The sequence below is a fragment of the Rattus rattus genome, chromosome 6, assembly GCF_011064425.1.
Source record: "Rattus rattus isolate New Zealand chromosome 6, Rrattus_CSIRO_v1, whole genome shotgun sequence".
In the NCBI taxonomy this organism is placed as follows: Eukaryota; Metazoa; Chordata; class Mammalia; order Rodentia; family Muridae; genus Rattus; species Rattus rattus.
This window is the reverse complement of record NC_046159.1, coordinates 33,085,828-33,103,597: the sequence shown is the minus strand read 5'-3', so window position 1 is coordinate 33,103,597 and position 17,770 is coordinate 33,085,828. Positions and strand designations below refer to the sequence as shown.

At 46.2% G+C, this 17,770-nt stretch overlaps 1 protein-coding gene, 1 non-coding gene and 1 pseudogene across 3 annotated transcripts; 1 reads left to right on the top strand and 2 right to left on the bottom strand.

Annotated features, from left to right (window-relative positions):
- Positions 1-7,489: 7,489 nt before the first annotated feature.
- Positions 7,490-10,896, bottom strand: LOC116904257 (annotated as a pseudogene).
- Positions 10,897-11,644: 748 nt separating this feature from the next.
- On the top strand, positions 11,645-16,165 carry Jagn1 (jagunal homolog 1). Of its 2 annotated transcripts, none has more exons than XM_032905929.1 (2): positions 11,645-11,862; positions 15,200-16,165. In XM_032905929.1, the coding sequence occupies exons 1-2, from the start codon at positions 11,774-11,776 to the stop codon at positions 15,660-15,662; spliced, it is 552 nt and encodes a 183-aa protein (XP_032761820.1). In that variant the 5' UTR covers positions 11,645-11,773; the 3' UTR covers positions 15,663-16,165. The 2 variants fall into 2 exon arrangements, with proteins under 2 accessions (XP_032761820.1, XP_032761821.1); XM_032905930.1 differs by having other exon boundaries at positions 11,654-11,869; positions 15,200-15,307.
- Positions 14,790-14,979, bottom strand: LOC116904777. Its single transcript, XR_004388441.1, has one exon. It is a non-coding gene; the product is annotated as a U2 spliceosomal RNA (small nuclear RNA).
- Positions 16,166-17,770: the final 1,605 nt, after the last annotated feature.

Here is a 17,770-nt window from a genome sequence, read left to right as displayed (position 1 = left end):
AGCTTTGCTGATGGTTCGCAGGAGGACCCTCCATCCTGCCCGTCCCATGTCCATGTCTCTGTAGCTCCCGTGTCCTTGCTGTCTCTGTTTTCAGCCCTTAGCACCAGGAGTGGGCATGGGACAGAACTGCGTCCTCAGCCACGTCAAATCACTCTGTGCGTCTGATAACTCTGGTTCTCCTCAGGTCACCCCTACAGAGTCAGAGTCCCCTCACCCCAACTCCACACTACCCAAGCACACTTATTCCAACCCTGTTCCTTATACCTAACCCCTCACACAGCAACCCTGCCCCCAACACCTGCTCTCTAGTAGCCAAATACCCCAGCTCCTCACCTCCCCCTCACCTCCCAGCCTCCTGGCAATACCGAGTGGCCAGGCACAGCCCAGGCCTCGCTCCATTTTATTTCTGTCTCCCGTGAAGCCACTCCCCTGGCCCTCAGCCCCAGCTAGGGAAAAGAGCATAGGGAGTGAGTTTGAAACTCTCCCCTAGGGATTTCAAGTCAGACTGACTCCCAAAAAGCCCTGAAATGGGGAAGAAGACATGTTTCGAAAATTTTAGAAGAGGTACTGCCCATGGCACTAGGCAAGAGGGCACAGAAAGCAATAGATGTGGCTTATGGTCTGAGTTCTGACCGGACACAGGCTCCCTGTGCTCACGTGACTTCCCTACTGAATTTTCTCCTCTATGTAAGGAGTAATGTTCATGTCGACGTCAGGTATGGTGGCTCAGAGCTTTAATCTCCACACTTGGTAGACTGAGGCATGAGGAGGGTCATGAGTTGAAAACTATCTCATGCCATAGAGTTGGCCGCCTCACAGCCAAAAACACATATGATAAAAACATTTGCAACTGAGGGCTCAATGGACGACAGTGACTGTTATTGACAATATATACTATATATAATAAATGAAATCAGAGTTTGGGACAGGGTGAAATATGTACTATCAAAATAAAAATATCTTGCTGAGAGTGGCTCAGACCTGTAATGGCTACCCCAGCACTTGGGAAGTCAAGACAGGAAGACTGCTGTGAGTGAAGCTAGCCTGGGCTATAGGGAGTTTGCAGAGCAGCCTGGCAAGACAAGGTGGCAAGAGAAGGGGGTGGGAAATCACAAAACTTGTTATAGTTAAATATAGGACTGGAGAGACAGGAACAGGAAGATAATCCCAATTTAAGACAAGCCAGAGCTATAAAGTCTCAAAAAAAAATAATCTGTACTCATCTGTTACAGACACTACAACTAAGAAAAATAAAAATTAGGCCAGCAAGATGACCCATCAATAAGGGTACTTGCTGCCAAACCTGACACTCTCTATCTGATCCCCACGACCCACATGGTAGTAAGAGAGACTGACTACCATAGGTTGTCCCACATACACACACACACACACACACACACACACACACACACACACACACACACCACACACCACACACACACACCACACACACACACACACACACACCACACACCACACCACACACACACACACACACACACACACACACACACACACACACCACACCACACACCACACACACACACACACACACACACACACACACACACCACACACCACACACCCACACAACACACACACACACACACCACACACACCACACACACACCACACACACCACACCACACACACACACACACCCACACACCACACACACCACACACACACACCACACACACACACACACACACACCACACACACCACACACACACACACACACACACACACCACACACACACCACACACACCACACACACACACACCACACACACACCACACACACACACCACACACACACACACACACACACACACCACACACACACACCCCCACCACACACACACACACCCACAAAACACACACACACAACCACACACCCACACACACACACACACACCCCACACACACACACACACAACACACACACACAAACACCCCCAACCAACACACACACACACACACCACACACACATGCCACACACACACACACCACACACACACACACACACACCACACACCACACCACACACACACACACACACACCACACACACACACCACATACCACACCACACACACACACACCACACACACCACACACACACACACACACCACACCGTACACACACACACGCACACATGCACACACGCACACACACACACCACGCACGGACATGCACATAATATGTCTACATCAAAACCTCTACAAAAGAGTTCGCATTATTCTCAGTGGTTAAGAGCCACTGGCCACCTCCATAGAGGGTCCAGCGTCTATTACCAGCACCCATACGGCGACTCACATTGTAACTCTGGTTCTAGGGGATCTGTCACTTCGTCAGGCCTCTGTGGACACTGCGCCACCAAACCTGGCTAAGATGAGTCCTTTATAAATGCCTGACACATCTGTAGGCACAGCTGATTGGGAAGCTGATTCAAACCTTAATGCAGCAACATGAAGACAGAGTTACATAGCCTTTTTCTGTCCTGTAGTCACCTGTCGGGCCTCTGCAACCCAGGGGGGACTCACTGGCTCTCACGAGATGCATTATTTAGAGCTCAGCCAGTCCATGGAAGAGCCACATTCATTCATCAAACACTTCCAGCGTGTCACTCTAGGGACTCATCAGAAAGCAGGACAGCCTCAGCCCACACCTGCAGGAGCTGGACTGGAGAAAGGGGCAAATAAAGAATGAGTAATGGATCCAGGAGTGGTGAAGTACACCTACCTCTCTATCTCTGAGCCTCCAGAGGCTTACACACAAACACCACCAGTGTAAGGTCAGCCTGGGCCACACTGTGAGAGAGATTACCTCAAAAAGAAAAGTTTATTTGTGTATTTGTTGTTTCATTTTGTTTCTTTCTTTGTTTCTAATAATCATGTTCTGGGAAGAAAACAACAACAACAACAACAACAACCAAAACAATGTAGTTGGTGAGGTGACTGAGGTCTGGGATCCCAGCACTTGGGAGGCAGAGGCAAGTTGACTGCTTTGAGTTTAAGGTCCCTCCTGAGCTACATAAGGAGTTGCAGGCCTGTAGGACCCTGAAAGGCAGCCTGGTTCCTGGTTGAGCTAAGGCTAGAAGTCCCGCAGACCCTGAGGGAACAGTAGGAGTTTTGCCTGTTCCTGGGCACCAGCCCATGTCACTAGCCCCAGCCCCCCATAGATTTGTGGCCATCAGTTATGTAAGGGCAACACCCCAAGTCACCCCACAGGTAGGAAAGGATGAAAGTGGTCACAGAGACGCAAGACAGCTAGCTCTCCATGCTGTGGAGGTACCTAAGGTCTGGAGGCTTAGCTAATAAGCTTTCCTTCCCAGAAACTCCTCCCTGCAAAGGGTATTTAATCTCAGGCCCAACCTGAGAAGTGGGGTACAGTTTTACTCATCCAGTTTCTGCCATGACAATAAATGCCTTAAAACTGTGAACTTTCTCTTTTCATTGGGAGCCATGTTGGGAGTCATGGAGAAGGCCCTCGCCTATAGAGAGAGCCCCCATCTAATTCCCCTAGAAGGCCTCTCTGCGCTCCCAGCCACGACCACTACCAAGCCCAAGCTTGCAGCCTACTGCTGTGAAGCCAAGGGCAGGACCAGTCAGAGCTCCCCTTCCCCACAAATCCTGGCCTCAGGCTAGATCCAGCCCTTGGACCCCAACTCCATTTTCAACTCTTCTGCAGTTGTCACCAGTGCCTGAATGTCCACAAGCCTGAGGACCAGCCTTATTGCATGCCTGTGACTTCCGAGCCAGCTCCAGCTGTCCCATGCCTTACACTGGACTTTCCCACCCCCAGAGTGGTGTCCTGGGGCTTCCCTCTGGCCCAACCCCCATCAGGGACAGTGTGGGATAAGTGTGGTCAATTCCCAAGTCCCGCCTCCCCAAGCAGCCATGCTGACTCAAGACTCACAACCCTACACAGACCAGTGTGGATTATAGAGTAAGACCTTGTCTTCGTTAGGGTTTTATTGCTGTGAAGAGACACCATGACCAAGACAAGTCTTATAAAGGACAATATTTAATTGGGGCTGACTTACAGGTTCAGAGGTTCAGTCCATTATCATCAAAGCAGGAGCATGGCAGCATCCTGCAGGCAGGGTGCAGGGGGAGCTGAGAGTTCTACATCTTCATCTGAAGTCCACTAGAAGAAGACTGGCTTCCAGGCAGCTAGGGTGTGGGTCTTAAGCCCAAGCCCACAGTGACACACTTCTTCCAATAAGGCCACACCTCCTAATAGTGCCACTCCCTGGGCCGAGCAAATTCAAACCACCTCAGAGACCTTGACTTTCAAAACAGTATGAGGGCCATTAAAATCGCTTCTTGAGTATTTACAAACTCAATGAATTCAATCACTGGGACCTACACAATGGATAGAACTTACTCCCGTGAGTCACCTTCTGACTCACAGGTCTGACTGACAAGTCCTGTGCGTATATGTCACACATATTATATAAATTAGTATAAAAGTTAAAAATTAAAAACCCCATAAACAAACAACAACAAAGCCAATGTGGTAGGAAAACAAATGTCTGGAGGACTGAATGGTCTATGGACCCAGAGAGGCGAGAAGAGCTGTATCCCAGCAGGTGAGAAGACAATCGACTTTCCTGAGGGAAATGGGGAAACGATGTCATCAGAGCACAAAGAAAGCCACGTAGGCCTGTTATTCCTTCACGTGGGAGGTGGTAGAGGCATGGGGATCAAGATCATCTCATCTACAGAGTAAGTGAGTTCTGGGCTAGCATGGATTACATGAGACCCTGTCTCAAAAAAAAAAAAAAAAAAAAAAAAAAAAGAAAAGATGTGGTGAAATAGATTTGGGATTGGAACATGAATAGATCAACCCTCAGACAGACAGCAGAGCCAGGAAAAAGTCCAAATGGAATAGTTCCACAAGGAAGTTCTAGGCAAAGGGTCAGGCCCCTCCCTTTCACATTCACGCCCCAAACCTTTATTAACCGTTCTATGTGTACTTGCTGTCTCTTGATAGATAGGCCAGAGGCTGACTCAGGGAGGCTGGCACACTATGTTTATCACAGGAGGCCCAGAGGTTAAAGAGAAAAAAAAACAGAAAACCAGACTTCCTGCATGAACCATCAGCCCCAGGGGATTCGTCCGAGTGCTTTGCGTGAAGACCCTTTGGGTCTCTTTGACATTAATCCGTCAATAAATATTCCTTGTATGTTCACATACCATCAGGCACTCTGAGACACAGGACTTGGGTCTCAGCTCTGGTCCCTGCCTTTGGAACTCACGTAGGGGAGGGAAAGCACCAAGTGCACGTGGGAAGACCTCTCAAGAGGCTTTAGGATAGAGAAGCACTGTGGCTGTAACTCAGCTGAAGGGGCAGCAGTGAATTATAAACATGGAAGGGCTCATTAATCCCAGCGCCTGGAAGGCAGAGGCAGGGGGATCTCTGGGAGTAAAGGCCTAGCTCAGTCTACAGACTTGAGTTCCAGAGTTATGTAGAGAGACCCTGTAGCTCTACAAAAAGAAAGAAAGAAAGAAAGAAAGAAAGAAAGAAAGAAAGGAAGAAAGAAAGAAAAAAAGAAAGAGGGGTTGGGGATTTGGCTCAGTGGTAGAGCGCTTGCCTAGGGAAGCGCAAGGCCCTGGGTTCGGTCCCCAGCTCCGAAAAAAAAAAAAAAAAAAAAAAAAAAAAAAAAAAGAAAGAAAGGAAGGAAGGAAGGAAGGAAGGAAGGAGAGGGAGGAGGGAGGGGGGGGGGGAGAGGGGAGGGGGAAAGGGAGGAAGGAAAAGGAAGGAAAGGGAAGGAAAGGAAGGGAAGAGAAGAAAGGAAGAGAGAGAGAGAGAGAGAGAGAGAGAGAGAGAGAGAGAGAGAGAGAGAGAGAGAGAGAGAGAGAGAGAGAGATATGCAATCACTTACAGTTAGAACAGTTAGAACAGGGTTGCTTTACAGAGGACTTAGTTTTGGTTTGCAGCACCCACCACATAGTGGTTCACAACTGTCTGTAATTCCAGTTCCACTGAATCTGACACCTTCTTCTGTCCTCTTTGGGCACCAGGCATCCATATGGTGCACGTGTATATATACAAGCAAAACATTAACAAAATAATAAATCACATTTTAAAAGCTTGATACATTCAACTGTTCTTCACTGGGACAGAGAGATGGGTCAGCAATTGCTGCTCTTCCAGAGAACTGGAGTAGGGTTCTCAGCACCAACTGAAGGCAGCTTATGACCATTTGTAAGTCTAGTTCCAACCTCTTCTTGGGCTTCCACAGCTATCCACACACATGTATACACACACCCACACATGCACACACTGGTGCGTGCGTGATATTCTTCATGCTAACTTTATGATACTATGAGCAAAATCAAAGACCCAAGAAGCTAGGTGCAGTGGCACATGCTTTAGTCCCAATCTTTGGGAGGCTAAAGAGAATCAAAACAGGAAGTGAGGCCAACTTGGAGAGCATCATGAGATTCTAACTCTCCCCAACCTTCCTCCCTCTCTCTCCTTTTCCCCCAATCTACATATGTCCAGAAAACAAACAACAGGATAGAAATATGAAGAATGAATAAAAACACAGACCAAAGAAGTACAAATTATGTTTGAACATATGAGATGATATTATCACAGAAATAGAATTGCAATTTTAAACCACGTATAGGACCCACCCCCCACCAAATACAGGGCTGGAGAGATGGCTCAGTGTTTAAGAGCATCTGCTGTTGTTGCAAAGGGCCCAGGTTATACTATTTTGTTGAGACAGGGTCTCATTATGTAACTCTGGCTGTACTAGAATTCACTATGTAGACCAGGCTAGCCCTGCATGTATGTCTGTGCACCAGAGGTACGTCTAGTGTCAGAGGAGGATGCTAGAAGAAGCCGTCAGATCCCCTGGAACTGGGGCTATAGATGGTGTGAACTACGGTGACGGGAATGGTGCTCCAGTTGTCTGCAAGAAGAGCTAATGCTCCTAACAGCTGGGACATCTCATCCAGCCCCTGACACTTGTTTTAAGAAATTTGCTTCTTGGGGTTGGGGATTTAGCTCAGTGGTAGAGTGCTTGCCTAGCAAGTGCAAGGCCCTGGGTTCGGTCCCCAGCTCCGAAAAAAAAAAAAATTTGCTTCTTGTTTTGAATTAATAAATTTTGGAAAAATTGGGAAAATAGTGAGAATCTTCATCCTTACTATTTCTTCATTTTGTGTTATTGTCTTATTTTATTTTTTGTTTGAATCCAGATTTTAATTATGTACCTAAGTAATGATCTGAGAAGGAGGAGTTCTAAGGCCTGTATTTTATTTTCATGGAAGGATTCCAGAGTAGTTGGCTTGTACTATGCCATCACCCAAAATAGTAAAAAAGGCTTAGTTTTGTTTTTCCTGAAGAGGAAAGCTAGCTTACTATATTCAATGCTGACTCTGCTCTTTGTCTGTAGAAATACTGATTTACCATCTGGAGTTCCCAATGTTTGCCTATAACTGATTTAAATGGGCAGAGCATGGAGTTTTCTATCTATTTCCAGGTAAATTCTTTGTATTTGCTGGCTTCTGAAATTCGTCCTTTCACAAATCTACAACTATGTACTCTCGTAATCCCCCGTCATATAACTTCTCCCACTGACCTGAGCAAAGGTGACGGCTTTTCATGGATAACAGATAGAGACGCCTAATCCCACAAAATTAAAAAAAAAAAAAAAAAGTATACACCAGCTTCTTTATTTTTGAACCTCTAGCAAAAGAAAGTTCAACAAATCCAGCAAAACCAATAACAATGAGTCTTGGGGGAAATCCAGGAATCCAGGAGGCATTTTGGGGATACACAAAGTTGTCTAATCCCCACCAGATGTAGGGTTCCACCTTGGGGTTTAGTTTGGGAGCATGTTTCCTGACAACAACTTGTATATGGCTCACAATGATGCTAGAGTTGTGAGATGGCTTCTTCAAGTTGAGTCCTTGGCCTCTCCTTACATTTAGCTCCCCAGGAGCTGAGTAAACTGAAAGCTCATCGACCTTCACATAATTTTTGTGAGGTGAGTGTGAGGTGAGTTCTTTTTTTTTTTTTTTTTTTTTTTGAGCTGGGGACCGAACCCAGGGCCTTGCACTTTAGGCAAGTGCTCTACCGCTGAGCTAAATCCCCAACCCGGTGAGGTGAGTTCTTTTGGGGTGCTGCACAGGCTCTGAAGGTGAGAAGGCTCGGGCTGTGCTGGGGACAGCATACGATGACAGGGACTGCCAGCAGAAGGCTGGGATGGAGACATCTCAGCAGCCCACAGCAGCTTCTTGTTAAAAAAAAAAAAAGGTGCCCCTCAGGGTTGGGGATTTAGCTTAGTGGTAGAGCGCTTGCCTGGCAAGCTCAAGGCCCTGGGTTCGGTCCCCAGCTCCGGGAAAAAAAAAAAAAAAAAAAAAAAAAAAAAAAAAAAAAAAAAAAAAGGGTGGCCTCTAGGACCCTGAGAAGCAGGAGACACACCCCTCCAGGGCACCTGCCATCTGAAATAAGAGGCTGCCTGCAGAAGGCCGGGATGGAGACATCTCAGTAGCCCGCAGCAGTTCTTTGTAAAAACTGGTTGTTCCCATTTCTCCTAATCTTAGCCCTGGACAACGGCTGCATAGATTTCATTTGTGCCTGACTGCCTTTCAGTTGGCCTTGGTGTACATAATTATTCTATTGTATATGACTTTCCTACTTCTTTCTCCTGCTCTGGTGAATTCTGTGAAACTAGATGTTCCTTGATGTTATGATTCTTAAACAAATGGAAGTTGAGGCATAGGGGCACAGCACAACACAGCCCTAATGGCCCAGGTGCATGCTGTGTGTTCTCATCTTGGAAACAATGTAAAAACTGCACAGTAGTAATCCCAGATTAATGCTTGACTTGCAAAGAAACTTTGAAGAAATTATTAGAAAATGAATTAGAGCCAACATTGGGACCCCAAGAAAGGAAAAAGTTATTGAAGTTAGGAAATAAGTTTTGTATAACATTTGATAGTGGTTCCTGGATAAGGAAGTATAGAATATATAAAATTATATACTAGTAAACTAAGTCAAAATACTGGGACTCTTATGAGAGTCACTGTTTGCAAGGAACAGAAAGCTAGCAGAACCACTGAGTTAAGGGTTAACTTGATTCTTTCTGCCTGGCGGCTTTGCCCATGTCATTTATCTTTAGAGCTTTAGAAAATGCAAGCAGCTGACCTCAGAGCTCTGAAGTATAATAAGTCAAAAGTTAAAGTTTAAATAATGATAAGTTTGCAATTATTATTATTTTGGTCACAGGCCTGGGAATGTGGGAAGTTTGAAACTTTGGGGAAACAATTATAGTTCTTAATTCTTTGTGGGATGCGCTTATTCTTTTGAGTCTGATTTGGCAATGATTATACAGTGTCTTTTTTCTACCTGCTTTTGGAGGATCAATAAAAGGCTGGAGCAAGAGAAAGGCTAGAGAGCAAATGAGGGAGCAAATGAGAGAGTGAGTGAGAGAGCATGTGTGAGCATGTGTGAGCATGTGTGAGCATGTGTGAGCATGTAAGGAACAAGTGGAAAGTGAGTGGAGAGAGAGTGAAGTGTTCATGAGATTGTGTGTGTGTGTGTATGTGTGTGTGTGTGTGTGTGTGAGAGAGAGAGAGAGAGAGAGAGAGAGAACATGAGAAGAGCATGTGAAGAGAGAATGTGAGGTGTGTATGAAGATTATGTGTGTGAGTGAGAGGACAGTACATGTGGTGTGTGTGAGATATGTGTGAGGTGTGTATGAAGAGTGTGTGTGAGAATGAAAGGGTAATGAACAGAGGTGTACGTGAGTGTGAGTTCGAGAAACGAAAAGTGCAAAGAAGAAAAGCAGAGTGTGCAAGAGAATGCCAAGTGTGTGCAGCCTCAAGCTGCAGGCGAGCAAGAAAGAGAGAGAGAGAGAGAGAGAGAGAGAGAGAGAGAGAGAGAGAGTAGTCTGTGTATATTTATTATGCGCCTTCCAGATATCCCTGCTTCCAGTTGAGAACTCTGATCCTGTGTTGAGGCTGGACCCCAGCAAGGCTGAGTTCAGCTCTCAAGCCAGTGGATTATTTCTTGCTTCTGCTGCTGACGTAGACTTCATCTTTATGCCCTCCAGCCCATTCTCCATACGGCAATTAGATAGGACTGACCTCAATCTCATGCTTCAACTTCCCAAGTGCTGTGACCACAGGCATACACTCCTATGCAGGACAGCCATTGGTTTGCCTTTAAAAATTAATTTAAAAACTCTTGTGTGTGTTATGGGTATTTGGCCTGGGTGTAGGTCTGTGTACCATGTGTATGCAGTGCCCACCTAGGCCAGAAGAGGGTGCCAGAGACTCTGGAACCGGAGTTTCAGTCAGTTGTGAGCTGTGAATGTTAGGAGCCAAACCCTAAAGGGTCGAAGGCTAAGAGGTTAAGAGTGGTTCTTGAAAGGGATCTGAGTTGGATTTCCAGAGCCTACATGGTAGTTCACAACAAGAGCTCCAGTTCCAGGGCATTTGGGGATTTGACGCCCTTTCCTGGCTTCCTCTGGCACCAGACACGCATTTGGTGCTCAGACACAAACACATCGGGCATGAAGAATACTCTGTGAGTTCAAGACTGGCTGGCCCACATAGTGAATTCCAGGACATAGTGAGGTCCTCTCTCAATAAAACAAACAATCTGGGTTCTTTGCAAGAACAGCAGGTGCTCTTAACACTGAGCCATCTCTCTCCAGCTATTTATTTGTTTGTTTGTTTATTTCATTTATTGACAATGTTCAATTCATTCAGTTCATTCATTCATTCAGTTCATTCATTCATTCATTCATTGACAACGTTCAACATAGGCAAGGCTGGCCTCCAACTCCCTATGTAACCGAGGAGGAACTCCTCCTCTTCCTTCCTCCACCTTTCAAGTTGGGGAGATTATAAATGTTCACCGCCATCTTTGTTCCAGTTAGCTTAAGGCCCCAGGGTCTCAAACTATGGATAACAGTGCAGGGAGGAAGAGATGCCTCTTTACTGCCTCAGCCTCTGAATGTTGCCTCTCAACATTGACCGCCCTGTACTTTTAGGTATATAACGTCTTTGCTCCGGATCCTAACCCGAAGGTTGTGTGCCGCTTCAGGAAGTGTTAAGTGTGCAACAAGTCACTGAGCAATTGGTCAAAGATGCCAAGTCGAGCTAGGCATGGCTTAATACTATAATCATGCCTTGGGAGATTGAAGCAAAAAGACTGTCAAGAGTTCGAGGCCAGCATGAGGCACATGAAACCCTGTCTCAAGGAAAAACAAACAAACAAAAAAACTTAGGGTCTGGGCCAGCAGTTAAGAGCCTAATAGATCTAGGTTCAAATCCCAGCACTCACATTATAGCTAACAAGACTATCCTACGTCCTCTTCCAGTCTCTGCGGGCACAAAAAAACACACGTGGTGCACAGACAAAACACCCATACACAAGTAATTTTTGAAATGCTTTATAATGAAGTTAAAAGGGGTTTGCTTGGGGGCCTGGCTGATCGGCATTAGCGGCAAGGGGTTCGATTCCGCACGATGGCATCTCGGGGTAGACCCGCGAGATATTTCTAGGGACTAAGTTAATTCTGCACTCGCTCTACTCTGGGAGATGCAAGAACATCCGAAAGAACGCATGCGCGAAGAAACCACAGAGTCAGTCCTCCCGGGCTAGAGAGGCCGGAAGTGCTCCCAGAGCTGCAGGCCGTGTGGTGGAAGCGGAGAGGAGGAGGCAGGAAAGCGGTTCTCTGGGAGCCTGGCTAGGTGTGTGAGCCAGAGGGTCGGCGTTAGGGCCCTAGGTTCTTCACGATGGCGTCTCGGGCAGGCCCACGAGCGGCCGGCACCGACGGCAGCGACTTTCAGCACCGGGAACGAGTCGCCATGCACTACCAAATGAGGTACGAGGTGAGACAGGCGTACCGAGGCCTTTCCCGGCGGAGCCTGCAGGTTCTGGGAAGCAACATCAGTGGTCCTCAAGCTGTCGCACCCCAGCCAGTTGTCGTGCACCCGCCAGGTCCCTGCTCTAGCGAACTCTGTTTTATTTCCAGGCTGGGAAAGCCCGGTTGGCCCGCCTTGGTTCGCCGTGTGTTTTGAGGGGATCCAGCTTGCACAGGCACATGGTTCCGTGTTGGACCCTCTCGGTGACCTTTGGGGACACCACTTTGCTTTTTCAAGTCGAAAAAAAGGTTCCACAGTAGAGTTCAGGCTGGCCTCGAACTCACATCCTTCCCCTTAGCCTCCTGAGTGCTGCTGGGTTTTCAGGAATGCACTTGGCCAGAAAACTACCTAACTTTTTTTTTCTTTTTAAAGATTTATTTCATGTATGTGAGTACCCTGTCGCTGTCTTCATACACACCAGAGGAGGACATCGGGTCCCCATTATTGATGGTTGTGAGCCACCATGTGATTGCTGGGAATTGAACTCAGGACCTTTGGAAGGGCAGTCAGTGTTCTTAACCGCTGAGCCACCTCTCCAGCCCACTACTTAAGGTTTTTAAAGAAGATTCTTAGTTTTAATTTCGTGTGTGTGTGTATGTGTATGTATGTATGTATGTATGTATTTGTGCATATGAGAGCAACTGCTCGAAGAACCCAGTAGAGGGTGTTGGAACTGGAGTTACAATTACACATGGAGTTTTGAGTCCACCCAAGGTTGATGTTGAGAACCAAACACAGAAGGATGGCAAGCCATCTTTCTAACTACAGATCAGAAGTGATTTTGTAAACTAGAGTCTTGGTATGTAGTCCAGATGCCCCTCCACGGAGACCCCCTCTCTCCAGCGGGTTATTTCTAATTGGACTCTCCATTTTAACATCTTCAGAGGGAGAAAAAAAAATCTCATATTTTTTAGGTTTTGGTGTGTAAAGGCCCCAGCATGGGAACTAACTAGCATGATAGCTGCTAAACTTGGGGCTGTTTGGGTGAGTGTGGATGGTAAAAGGTGGCCCTGTCCAACCTGAGTTTTAGGAATATGTCCATATAAGGGGATTTTTCTACATCCTTTTATTTGTTTAAGTTCTTACTGGCTATCCATCATCATGTATTGTGTTAGACACTGAGGCTGTGCCAGTTTTCAAAACTAGACCTTGTTATTTGGTTTTATGTTATACTTTTCAATAAAGGTTTTGTTTTTTAAAATCTTAAGCACTAGGAAAACCAGGAATGTTAATTACACACATTGTCTCTTCAGAGGGAGAGAGGTATAACCTGTTTCCTTGTAACCTTTGCACTGTGTGGCTGAGACCATACCAGATTTCTCCCGGACTGTTATCAGGAGTTATCAATCTGTAGACCCCTTTCTTTCTTTCCTTCCCTCCCTCCCTTCCTCCCTTCCTCCCTCCTTCCCCTTCCCCATCCCCTCTGTCTCCAAAGTGATAGGATTAAAGGCAAGTGTCACCACCACCTGTAGACCCCATCTTTATGGAAGACGTCATAAGTACTTTACAAAGTTTCAATGTAGTCATGTCTTAGGCTTATTGTGCACATAGGATTGAGTTAATTGTCTTGAGGCCAGCTCTGACAGTGTGTTCAGTGATCCAAGGTGGGGACGTGGGTTCAGCAATGAAATACAGCAGGCACACACTCCCATGCTTGGTAGCTTTACATCTATACATACACATTCATACATTCGGTAGATGAAGCAAATCTCCAGCAACTCACCACAGCCTATACATCCTAGCAAAATCTTCCAAGCGGCACAAGAATCACAACGTGGTTACATTCTATTTTACTTTAAGTGAATAATCACAATAAGTATATGTTAAGTAAAGTTCCCCAAATATCCTCATGTGATCAAATGTTTTATGTATTATGGGTGAAAAAACCAAATTATTCCTAAGAACCCACGTATAGTAACTAAGAGTACTTGCTGTTCTGTCAGAGGACCTAAATTCAGTTCCTAGCACTCACATCAGAAGGCTTACAACCCTCTGGAACTCCAGTTCCAGGGCTTCTGATGCCTTCTTCTGACCTCTGACAGCATCGGTACAGGTGTGGTCCACACATACACATAAACTTTTTAAAGAGAAAAAGCCAAACTGGATCCTGCCTTGAAGGAGCTTGAATGACAGAGTAATTTTTTTTTGCCTTACCTCCCACATTTCCTAAGATGAATTAATTTTTTCCTTAAATCCATTGAATCTTTCAGCTGGTTCTTTGCCTCTGTCTGTACAGAAGAATGACAAGCTCTTTGGACCCTTCTTTCTCAGCTTTAGGCCTTTCCTACTGGGGACCTCCTAACCCAAGGTCTCGTTTTCACTGCATACCTAGCTCTTGAGACTGAGGATTCGAGTGAGACCTAGGGAACTAAGACAGCTATTTCACAGGACAGCTGTCGCTGGAGAAATATGGGGAGCCTGAGCTGTGCTCCTTGTCGCCTCAAGGCCTCCTCACCTTTGTTTCTATGATGCAATGCTGTCATTTCAACCACTGGTGAGAATTGTCATGGCTCGGTGAAATGGTGTCTTGTTATGTGGTTCAGGCCAACCTCTAATTTGGAATCTCCTGCCTCAGCCTTGCAGGTGCCACTGCTGTTCCTCAGTCTTGAAGTGTACTCGAATAGACTTTGAAGTTAATCTGTTACTGCCTCTCCCATGTGTCTTGCCACTTGAGTTCTTGAAAGACAAATACATAAATCCTTATGCCTTTGTGTCTGCGTGTTTTTGCCTTGATTCCTTTTCATCTGGAACCTAGGCTGAAGTAGCTTTCTCCTTTACATAGACAGCTTTCTCTGGCATTCCATCTTATACTCCATTGTTGTTTGTTCTTTTTGTTGTTGTTGTTTCCTTTGTTTTAAGCCTTTTATTTAACCAGCATTATTCCCTGGAGGGGTACACCATTCCTGGAGATACTGCAGTACCAGGTCAATGCATGGAGTGGATGGAGCAAGCTCGTATTCCAGCCCCTAGTCCAAAAACCCATTTACTATATTGTCCTCGGATAAAGGATGTATCAGCTATTAAACTGATAAGAACAGATATTACACTTGATCTTAGCCAAAAGGCAGGGAAGTGATTTTACATTGTTTACTCCCTAGGATATCTTGGGCTTATAAGTATTTACTTGAGCTTTATATTTCATTTCCTAATTATTTTCTTCTCCATCCCTTGTACCCAGCCTGCCAGAGGCTGTGTCATTCACATTGTGTCTGTGTGTCCTATACACATGGCAGGAATACAGTTGGTGGTCAGAGCACTTTAAATGAAAATTGCTTCTCCCTTTGCTCTGCCTTACAGTGTGACCCTCAAGTACGAAATCAAGAAGCTGATCTACGTGCATCTCGTCATATGGCTGCTGTTGGTTGCCAAGATGAGCGTGGGACACCTGAGGCTCTTGTCACATGACCAGGTGGCCATGCCCTATCAATGGGAATATCCGTATTTGTTGAGCATTGTGCCCTCTGTCTTGGGTCTTCTCTCCTTCCCTCGAAACAACATTAGCTACCTGGTGCTCTCTATGATCAGCATGGGGCTCTTCTCCATCGCTCCCCTCATTTATGGCAGCATGGAGATGTTCCCTGCGGCACAGCAGCTCTACCGCCATGGCAAGGCCTATCGCTTCCTGTTCGGTTTTTCCGCCGTCTCCGTCATGTACCTGGTGTTGGTACTGGCAGTCCAAGTTCATGCCTGGCAACTCTACTACAGCAAGAAACTCCTAGACTCTTGGTTCACCAGCACACAGGAGAAGAAACGTAAATGATGAAGCCTGCTTGATGAACTGCTCTGGGGGTATAACCTAGGGCTCCCACTGAGCAGGTGGAGGGGGCTGTTGAGAATCTCCACAGACTGTGGCATCTGTGATGTTGACACCCAGTGCACTCTAGGCTCAAAGCTTGGCCTAGAGTTCTCTCTCACCATCTGCTGAGGCGGCAAAGCTGTAGTATTTAATTTATTCTTGACTAGCTACAGCGGGGTGACCAGTGGCTGTGAAACGCTTTAACTGGTTGAACTTGAGGCCCTCTAGAGTTTGGGTTTTGCAGACTGAGCCTTACCTTGCCTTCTCTTGGTCGTACTCCCTACTTCCATGCATCACCTCCTCACCACCAATACAAAAAGAAATCTGGAATAATCCGTATGTCAAGTGGACTTCAACCATAGGTCACAGGGCAGGCAGCATTTGGGAAGCTGCTCCCCTACAGGCTGTTCTGTTTACTGCAAACCATTTTAAATCAAGAACCTCAATAAAGTTAAGACTGTCCTGTGCCTTGTGTTGGAGATTTGGTTGATTTTTAGAGTTGTATTGTTTGAGAGGCAATAGATGTTTCCTGAGAACTGTGGGACTGCCAGTGGAGATGGGAGCCGGGGTAAGGGTCTCAGTCAGCTGTAGCCCTCTAGCTTTTAGTTAGGTAAGAACTACCCTGGGGTGAGGGGCACTGGAGGGGTGGTTCAGGGACCTAAGAGCACTGGCTGCTTTTGCAGAGGACCCAGGTTCGGTTCTAAGCACCACATGGTGGCTCAAAATCATTTGTAACTACTATCCCAGGGGATTTGATGCCCTCTTCCTGCCTCTGAAGATACCTGATGGGCATGAGATATTAAGACAAACTTGCAGGAAGATACACATATACAGAAAATAACGCAATTTATCCCTGGCTGTCCTGGATCCCACTGTGTAGAACAGACTGAGCACAAACACACAAACTCTTGCTTTGCCTGCCTAATATAGGATTAAAAGTTTAGTCCTTTGGCTGGGGATTTGGCTCAGTGGTAGAGCGCTTGCCTAGCAAGTGCAAGGCCCTGGGTTCGGTCCCCAGCTCTGAAAAAAAAGAAAAAAAAAAGAAAAATTTAGTCCTTTATCTGTCTAAAACCATACAATAGTACCCAACATGGTTTTTAAGAATCTGCTTGTAGGGACTATATTAGTTCCCACTGACCGATAACAAGGCAAAGTAAGAAGAAAGGGATTTGGGGGTCTTTCTCTGTTAGCTCTCTGTCCATGGTTCACTTGCCTACCTATTAGGAGCATGTGCAAAAGAGGCTGCTCACCCTGTGGAAGCCAGAAAACAAAAAGATGCGATCCCACTGCATACCACCAGTGACAGAACTTCCATTCAGCCCCACCTAAAGTTTCCTCCAATCCCAAAAATGTCACAGGCTGACAACCAGTATCTGGACCTTCCAAACAGCAGGGGGCGTCCAGTCTTGAGGGGATGTGCAGTGAGCGTAACACTCACTGTGAGAGCCACAACTGAGGTAAAGTTAACAGCCATATCTAAGGTAGAGCAGTAAATAGCTAAGGCAGGAAAACTGTGATCCCTTTGCCCTTGGACTTGGTTATGCTTGGATGATGCATCTGTAACTGCAGAGATCTGGCCTCTACAGCTGTAATTCTTCTCTTTGGGAAATGGGTGTATAGTCTGCAGAGCCTTCTCCAGATGGATCTTTGTGTGTGTGTGTGTGTGTGTGTGTGTGTGTGTGTGTGTGTGTGTGTGTGTGTGTGTCGGGGGTGAGGGTGGGGGTCAAGATGGTTTCTTTGTAGCCCTGACTGTCCTGGAACTCAGCCTGCCTCTGCCTCTCAAGTGTTATGACTATAGGCATGTGCCACCATGATTGGGTCCTACTGATCATTTCAAAGATAACTTGTGCCTCAGGCCTGCTGCTGTTTCTGAGTCCAGTGTTGACAGGCGTATGCTCTGGGTCATTATCCCTCGCTCAAGCTCTACGTCCTTTTTGTTCCCTTCATGTTTTCCTAAGGATTCCAGAGGAGAGGCTTCTCCGTGGTACAGTACTTGTCCAACATGCACTAGGGCCTTAAGTTTGATTCCCAAGCACCAAGAAATAAAGACAAACCTCCTCTACTCTTAAATT